This window comes from Chaetomium globosum, genomic scaffold (genome assembly GCF_000143365.1).
Source record: "Chaetomium globosum CBS 148.51 scaffold_7 genomic scaffold, whole genome shotgun sequence".
NCBI lineage: Eukaryota > Fungi > Ascomycota > Sordariomycetes > Sordariales > Chaetomiaceae > Chaetomium > Chaetomium globosum.
The window spans coordinates 3219316-3228531 of NT_165982.1; the positions used below are offsets into that span (position 1 = coordinate 3219316).

Below are 9216 nucleotides of genomic sequence, written 5' to 3' on the forward strand. Positions count from 1 at the left end.
CCAGGCGGGAGCTCCGTACAGCAAATTGTCGTTGATTGGTGATGAAATTGCCAGTGTTTTGGGGGGTGCTTGAGTCTGCGAGTTAGGTGGTGATGGGAACATAATTACCAAGTAGGTCCTTGGGCTAGAGGAGGTATTTGAATCGGCAGCGACGTCCAAGGGCCGAGCCCCCTCCTAGCTGTGGTCTTCTTTACAATTGAACAGAGACTTTCAAGGCTGCAAAGCACCGCCTGTGCTAGAACAGGGCAAGCCCTCGATGCTGATGTGACATGTCAGATGAAACGAAAGCGAAGGTACCTAGATAGGTGGGCAAGTCCCTACCCAACGAACGACAAGGCTAAAAAACAAGAGACATCACTCTAGCTGCGTCTGCCAATCAAGATGACGGCTGAGAATTAAAAGGCATCCCTACTGTATCTGTCATGATCGAAGTTGTCTGAGAAGAAGAATGCATTTCCTCGATGGGGGGCCCGGAGGGTCATGGTTTTAGGCTTTTAGCAAGGCCGCAAGCCCACGATTAGAAAGCCCAATTCACCTTTCCCACATGACCAAGTCAAGCTGCAAGGCAGAAAAATGCCGGGATGCGGCTTATTCCTTCATTGACCAGATTTTCATCCTGTTCCTTGATTTAAGGGTCCCCTGGGATAATTCTCGCACGTGCAACAGATGGCCGGCTGAGGTTCCATCACTGCCCGAGGTGGGCCGACTGGGTAAGGACGTACCTATTTACCTTGTTAGGACAGATCGGTTGGCCTGGGCCAATAAGAGCCTCAGAGAAACCGATCAATGAACGAGCCAACAGCGTTGCAGCTGGAACCTGGAACCCTAACGGCCGTCATCATCCGCAACCTGCCCGCTGCAGGAAACCGAGATCATTTGCGATCAATGGCTGTGGCAAAGGTGCAAGAGTAGAAAAAAAAAGGCGGGGCCGGGGAGGAAGAAAGAGAATGCAACTGCATGCAACTAATAAGGATAATTAGGTAGCAAAGTTTAATCCGATCGTCCAAAGTTTCAATCACACCGGCCTTCTACAATGTTGGATCTGCAACCCCTCATAGCTGCCACCTTACCATACTCCACCAGCCCAGATACCTGCAACGGACTCAACGTCCAGGTTGCCAAAATGCCTTGGTTTAATATTGCCAAGGGTTCTTATCGTTTCCCTTTGCCCTACATTAATATATTAACTAGCTTGTATATCAAATGGGAAGCGCTTTCTCTACTTTCTACGAGGTCAAGGGTTTAGGTGGTATGATGGCAGCCGGTATTACGGTGCAAGGACACGGCGAAGGAGTAGCCACTCCCTCGTTTGACGAGATCGGCGCCTTCGAAGTATTTTTTACTGTAGAAATGCGAATAGGAAGCTTTCGGTGGTTGCTTTAACGTCTAGTTTCTTAGTAGAAAGGAGGATGCCGAGGTTGAGGGACGGTAGGCTGGAATGTAGCAGGTGGCAGATTGGCCGCATTTACCTAGGATAGGTAGGCACCTTAATCAAGGCAAGGTATCTTACGGTTGGTCGTGGGGTTGGGGAAACCTGGGCCTAGCTTTGAAGGGCCAACTTGATGAAAATTACTCCGAGCGCACAAGTAGATAAAGGTAATAGGTTTCAAAAAATGCAGGTGAATTTAATGCCATTGATACACATTTAGAATCAAGTTATCACCAATGGTGATTCAGCAACAGCACATTATCAGACTCACAACCGGCGTGACCACAACCGGCCTGACGCGACTTCCATAAGTGAGAGCACTGATATTGTTTGGGGAAGGAAGGAGCTCTTTGAAGCACCTGCCTAGTTTAGAGCCGGCGGTAGATATGGTCCAATGAGAGTCGGTACACATTGTTGCACATCGAACATGAAACTTGAGATTCGATATCTACTACTTCTTCCTACGTAACACCAATCGGACAACAACGCCTCAACCGCCAATAATCGCTGAGCATTGCTCCTTTATTATGATAACTTCCTTGCTTGCTGTATTACTCTATATTCTCCACCAATCTCAAGTCTAGCTTTGATATGATTCGGACGGCAATTATTGTCATTCAAGTGTGGACCTTCCACATCAATCATGCCCTGCTGCATAGATACGTACCTACATATATTTAAAGTGTTTCATTTTTCACTAAAACTCTTCTTCGTTGCCGCGATGCAGTCACCTCAATGTGCCATCATTCACGCCCAGATTCACCAAGCATCTCTTTGATCACCGCCACAATGCTACCTTCTCAGGAATACTACACGGTGGGCCGGACCCTGACAGTTACCAGACTCCTGGGACCAGGCGCTCTCACTTCGCCGACAATTCTAGTTCGAATCCGGGAGTTAAAAAGCCGGACGATGTCTTACACCATGATTGTCAACATTGAGACCGACATTGAAAACCGATACTGGAACCGACACAGGCAGCGGCGGCTCAGCGGCAAAAACCGGATTCCTCAAGCTGTATGATCGAAGGTTTGCCCGCTCGTTGCGAGCGCAAGAGGGCGCCGGCAAATGGACACATGACATCGAGGATACATATGTGGAATCAATTCGTACCGGCTCAATCCAGCAGTTTGCCCATGACCTTCGTCACGTTGAGGGGTTCCGGGACGCCCAGAGCGAGCTGGACGCTCCGGACATCGCACAAGACGAAGCGTATATTAACGGCACGATGGTTCGGGACCATACACCCGAACTCGCTGTCCACAACGCACTGCACGATCAGCAGGGCAAAGTGGTACCTCGCCTCCTTGCCGCTGTGGACCTCGACCTTACGCGGCCAGGCGCCGAGAACGACGAACTGTTTCATATCAAGGGCATCCTACTAGAGTATATCGAAGGCTTCCGCATGTCAAAGTTTCCAGATGAGACGCCCCCGTCAGCATGGCAAAACATTGTTGACCAAGCCATCGCCGCCGTCAACGTCCTCGGCGACTACCATATCTTAGATACGGACCGCCGCCCCGATAATTTCATTGTCACACCCGACAAAAAAGGGGGGTTTCATGTCTTCATGGTCGATTTTGGTTGTGCCAGGTTCAAGCGGGAAGACGAATCAGAAGCGGAGTGGGCAAGCAACAAAGTCACCGAAAATGAAGAGACTGGAGTAGGCACTGTGTGCCAGAAATGCTTGGCCAGAGATTACGGATTTTGCTTGGAATACAAGCCATCCGATAGGTGGCTAGAGGCAGGCTTGGAATATGGCCGGGCACTTGCTCGGGTCGATATCGAACGGTATGAGAAGGAGAAAGCCGAGGCAACCTAATGAAGGCGGAAACAATCGTTCAAGAGGGAATCCTAGCCTATGTATGATAGTGAAAAGGGTCCACCTACAGCTACCGACCATTTGCATAACTTCGCCTCTCGAGTTTCGGACCGGGATGGAGACATTCCAGATTAGAGTCGAGTCATGACGCCGCAAAGGACCTGAAACCTCGGGCTCTGCTCGCTCTTGCAGGTTCCAGAAGAAATATGCTGGCGTTTGCGTTCGCATCAAGGGCAGTGGCATCATGGGCAGTGGCATCAAAGTCAGATGGCACCATGGGCAGTGGCCAAGTTTGCAGGTATCTCGGGACCACGACCAGGAAACATCCTGAGGTCAACCTCCATTGTCCTCCTTAGGACCGAAGCTAATCTCGGCGAGGTCAACGACTATCTAAATAACTACTTCTGGGGCATTCTTTTGCCATTATTATTGAGTATCTCTTCTTCAAAACCTTTTGGCTTTTGGAGTTCATCATCTCTTCCCTCAACCTGCCCATCAGATTTCGGCTAATAACGCACGTGCATGAGACCCCTCGACCCTTTTTAGGTGGGGTGTTTTTCTCCTTCCACGCCGATGTCAGGCCAGTAGGTTGGGTAAGTGAGGTAAGGTAGCTATCCAGCTCGTACTATACTCCGTACCCACTTCCTCAACCTTGGTTTCTCCTTGGGGGCCACTTATCGGTTACACGACCACCAATCATGCAAGGAAGCAAAAGACCGATCAGACAGAGGAGGTCACGCTTCTCTTCACCGAGAGGATCTACCTGCCGCGGCTTACTCGAAGGCCAGTTCACTGACAAACCACTCATCGAGTATATCTCAGTCGACACTGCCACGTTGCTCATCTCGGAGGCAAATGAGCCGAACACACAACGGGACGGGGAACATGTATATAGATCACGTAGAACATAGGATATAAATATCCCCTCCTCTCAACGCACGCTGGTATCGATTGAGCAAGACTAACATTCAGACTTGACTCGCGGCGTTCCACGTTACTCATTTGTGCTTGGGCGCAGCCTGGCGTCATCGCAGTCCCTTGCACCTACCCGGGCTATTACGACAGGCTCCAACGACCCCGCCCACCAACCTCGACAATGTCCACGAGGAAGCACATCCCCCAAGACATCCTAGAACTAATAAAACACACAAACCCAGCACCATCCAACGGCCCTTGCACCTCGCTGATGCGGTGCAACGGTGAGGTCTTCCCTCTCCGCGCCCAGCTCCGCCACTGCGTGGATTCTAATCCCGCAACTTGTCAGAGTTTGCGTGGCCTGAGTCTGTTGAATCGTCACCGGGTCCGGTTGCTCAGAAGTGGAAGTGGGAGTGGGGGTACACGGTCAGTGAGGGAACCTGACGGAATGTGTCCATCGCCGAGCCTCGGGGCTATGCTAACTGCACGCTAGCAAACTGCCACCACTACCAGCAGCGGTGGCAGTGGTGGTAGCAGTCGAGAGACCAGCTCACAGCAAACAGCTGCCACAACAACCATGACGCTTCCCGAAGGGCAGAGGTGACGGAGAGACAAAAACTATCTGATGGGGTTTGGGGGTTGCCATCAAATGGCCTCGTTGTTTTGTTGTTGGTTCACGTGTGGGCGACGTCTTTGGCAGTTACGGAGGGTCAACTGTTTCTTAGGTACGCGGTCGCAGTAGATCAAGCGCTGCGAGTCGTCGGTCTCCTAAATCGTGATAATACCGTCACATTCCATGTTCCTTGGGGTGCCGTGGCACGATGCGGGTAGACAGTTGCAGCCACTCCCGTGATGTTTGAGTGTTATGTACTACGGTGGTACACAGAAAAGTCAGTGACGGCAGCGCTTAAATTAGGCTACCCCGGAGAGACGAAGGGCGGAGGCGAGCGACCAGGTAAGCTTGATGTCATCGTCGGTGCTGGCAATTGGTGTTGGGGAAATTGTGGGTACGTCCGTCAGTGGTTCCTCGGTGAGAGAGAAATGGCCCGAAATGGCCAGTGCCCAGGCTCCCAGGTCCCAGGCACCCAGGCAGAGCGGGACCTGAAATCCCAATCGCCTGGTCGGTCCGGGGCGAGCATGACCATTTGCAGCCAACCAACGCATGCTTGGCCCTGATGCGACCCACCCTTACGTCATGATCGTCAAAACTCCGGGGGCGCCAAGGATGCCATTCCAAGGAAGGTTTGGTTGGTTTTCGCCCTGGGAGATGAGCAAGATGAGGTATTCGTAGGTAGATGAGGTCACAGTTCGACCTGCCACGCCATGTCTTGCAGGAGCGTGTTGCACCTTTTTTTTTTTTTCCCCTTCGTGCATTCGTGGGCGCTGTTGCATTCTCTTTCCGCATTCGGGTCCATTGAAGAAGTTCAAATAGGGAAACCTTCCACTCGCTTTCCGCCATCTCCTCTACAGCGAAAAAGAATCCACTCGAGTCCTTGTCACTTGCACAATATTATTATATGAATTCTCCTAATCTGCATATACACCCACACAATGATCATCCGGCTGGCAAGCGAAGCCGATCTCGAGGACATGACGGCGGTCCTCGTCGGGGCCTCACCACTCGACCCGGTCTACCCCTACCGATTCCCCGGAGGGCACCTCTACTCGGACGAGTTCGCGGCCCTCTGCCGGCGGAAATGCGCCGAGTATCTCGAGAACAGCACAGTCGTGGTCTGCGAGCTGCCCGCCGATGACGGCAGCTCGTCAACGCAGGTCGTCGCCTTCAGCGCCTGGGACATGCCCGCCGCAGCACAACCCCTGAAATCGCGCCGTGAGAGCGCCCTCGGTACGTGCAGTGACGTCACCGGCCCTGGTGATAATAACAACACCCTCCCCGCCCCCGCCAAGAAACAACACTAACCACCGCCGCCCGCCCTCCAGAACCAACATCACCCACCTCCCCCACCCACCCCGCCTCCCCGACGACCATCGGCCACCTCACGCGGCAGTCCGCCTTCCGCGCGGCGCTCGAGCGAAACAAAGCCGCGCTGTTCGACGCGCGGTACGGACCCCTAACAGCAGCAGCAACCACCACCACGACTCCCACAAGGCGTCGTCCACGGCCACGTCTTCCTCAAGATCCTGCTCACCCACCCGGCGTGGCAGCGCCGTGACGCCGGCACGGCCCTGACCTCGTGGGGCATCGCGCAGGCCGCCGCCCTCGGCGTCCCCACCACCGTCTTTGCCAGCCCCATGGGCCTGGCCCTGTACCGCCGGCTGGGGTTCAGCGAGGTCGGTCGTTTTCGGGTGCAGTTGGAGGGGGAGAGGGACTTTTTGGAGATTCCGGCGCTGGTGAGGCCGGTGGGGATGGGAGGGGGGATGAGGGAGGTGGAGGGGGCGGTGGGGTTGGGGTTTTGTGGGAGGAGAGTGAGGGATTGTGTTGGTGATGGTGGTGCTGGTGGTGTTGTTGCGGGGTGGGGGGAGGGCGCGGTTTGTGCTTGAGCTTGCATTGATGGGGTTGTCAAGGTGGGGGTATGGTCGTTTAAAGTCTTGGTCTTGGTTTTGGTCTTGGTCTCGCATTGCGTTTGGGTGGGTCGATTGGTTCGGGCTAGATATATTGCTTTTGAGAAGGGAGTTTGGGGTACATGGTATCTTACCCGGGATGGCATCATTGCATGGATACACGGATACCGCGGGGAACAGAGGGAGGGTCGCGCTGCGTTCTGCGCGGGTTGAGGGCGTCGCGAGACATCCTGGCCGCGTTCACTATACTGGAAGAGAAGGGCTCGCTGTATAAGAAAGAGCCTCGCTTTTGTTGCTCAAAGCTAGATTTCGCCGTCCTTGGAATAATTTTTTATACCGTGCATCATCTGGAGCCGTTGGGTTGGAGATGACGAGCTGCAGTTGGATTTGAGTTGATGCAGGGCCATGCAACCGAAGGAGATCCTGGGCCTCATACAGTGGATGGCTGCGGCGGTTGAACTGTGGATCATCACTGTACGCTTATCTCAGCTCGGGCTTTATCGGAAATAACTAACTAACTAACTAGTTATTTCGACGTCCTCACGCCACCTCCATCTTCACATCCTACATCGCTAATGCCACTTTTCCCACCACCTCCGCCGGCAGCATTTGCTCATGGCTCCTCCACCTTTTGTTTGCGGTAGCTGCGCTCGCACGCTGCGATTAAGGACGATATCTCGCACCCCGCTTCCATCAACCCGCCGTCACATCTCCCAATCCCGCCCCGCATCCCTCCCCGCGAATGCTACAAGTTCCTCCCCACCGACGAACACCCAAGATGGCACCTCAAAAACATCAACACCTTCCGAAGCCTCCGACGTGCAACAGCCGAATGCCAACCCCGAACCCGGGCCCATGACAACCCGCCTACGGCAAGCCACCGAAGATGCCCTGCTCACCGGAGGCCGCGCCGGCCGCCGCGCCGTCGAAGAAGCCGGCTTCAGCGAGGAACTCAAGGCGCAGCTGCTCGACAAGGTAGCTACCGCCAGGTTCAACCACGAACACTCCGCCACGCTGGCCCAAGCGGGCATCACCTCGCGTCTCCCCGACTCGGCTGGGCTGGGCACACGCGCGATGGCCTCGGCCCAGCCTTGGACCGGGCAGGAGAGCACTGAGGATACCGTGCTGCGGATGTTGGATGATGCACGCAAGCCGCTAGGGCCGGGGCTGCGGGCGAAAAGCAAGCCGGTTGTCCCGCAGCCCGTCGACATGCGCATCAGGAGAGAGGTCGGCGTGACGCCCGGGCGGAGGGCCGCCGGCGCACGGGACAAAGCACAGGCTTACGCGGGGATGGGGATCAAAGACGCTGGGTTGAGCGAGAAGGAGAGGGAGGCCATGAGGAGGGAGTTTAAAGAACGCTTTGCGCCGGGGGCGAGAGCGATGCCGAATACCGTGTCCGGGCTGGCGGCCTTGGCGAACGAACGAATCGAGGACGCGATCGCAAGGGGCCAGTTCAAAAATATCCCCCGGGGGAAGGGGATCGAGAGAGACAGGCGGGCAGACAACCCGTTCATCGACACCGTGAGTGTTTCGGCCAACCACTCCTGCCAACCGCGCCCGCCACTCTGACCGCCGTGACAGACGGAATACATCATGAACAAGATGATCAAGCGACAGGACCTGGTCCCGCCGTGGATCGAGAAACAACAGGAGGTCGCCAAAACGGCGGCAAACTTCCGCGGCCGGCTGCGAAACGACTGGAAGCGCCACGCCGCGCGCATGATCTCCGCCCGCGGCGGCACCCTCGAGCAGCAGATCGCCCGCGCGGAGGCCTACGCGCGTGCCGAAGAGGCCCACAACCCACGCCGGCGCCGCCCCGACCAGATCGCGGTCCCGACCACCGTGACCAACGACGCGGTCATGACGGTGGCCAGCGGCTCCCCCAGCCCAACCACCAACCCATCCCCATCACCCCCCTCCACCACCACTACCCCCTCCCCCTCATCCGCATCACCATCCTAACCGACAGAGCCATCCCTCTCTTCGTCAAAAACAGTAATGAAACACGCCGGAACCCATGCATACCGGATGCCGGCTGGGGAAGCGGTGCAAGCCCCGCACTAAAAAGGGCGGAGCGTTGCCCTGAGTACAGAAAAAAACCTCCCTTAAAGGATGGGCTCGAGTCCGTCCATGCCCCCAATTTATCGCTGCAAGAGACCCGACCCGCCTGCTATCGGGAACATGATCCCTCAGTCTGTCAACGGACAGTGCACTCCCTGACCTTTTTGCCAACATTGGGGGGTCGGTAGCGGAAAGTCTAAGGGGTTGCCCATTGTTGGCTCGCGAACCTCCGTTTGCGGACCTGGGGCCGTGTGAGGGAGGCTCAGGCCTTTGGAGGGCGTTTGCCGAAGATCCGATTTCATGGAGCGAACTGGAGCCCCGAAAAGGCCAAATACAAGCCGTATAAATTTAAACGAAACACCCACCCGGTGGTTGCCAAGAATCGGTGGAGGGAGGCCAACTTGCCTCCTACGTCTAACCTTCGATAGCGTTTCTGCTATGGCTACAGAATGTTTTAAAAGGCTAT

The 9216-nt window shown here is 55.2% G+C and overlaps 2 protein-coding genes across 2 annotated transcripts; both read left to right on the forward strand.

The window, feature by feature from the left end:
• Positions 1-544: 544 nt before the first annotated feature.
• CHGG_10594 (uncharacterized protein) lies at positions 545-3251 on the forward strand (the record flags this gene model as incomplete). Its single annotated transcript, XM_001228520.1, has 4 exons — positions 545-697; positions 1192-1332; positions 1650-1740; positions 2407-3251. 4 exons carry the CDS (start codon positions 545-547, stop codon positions 3249-3251), a joined length of 1230 nt encoding a protein of 409 aa, XP_001228521.1.
• Positions 3252-5717: 2466 nt separating this feature from the next.
• On the forward strand, positions 5718-8651 carry CHGG_10595 (uncharacterized protein; the record flags this gene model as incomplete). The annotated part of the gene is made up of 4 exons (XM_001228521.1): positions 5718-6012; positions 6277-6656; positions 7518-8210; positions 8271-8651. 4 exons carry the CDS (start codon positions 5718-5720, stop codon positions 8649-8651), a joined length of 1749 nt encoding a protein of 582 aa, XP_001228522.1.
• Positions 8652-9216: the final 565 nt, after the last annotated feature.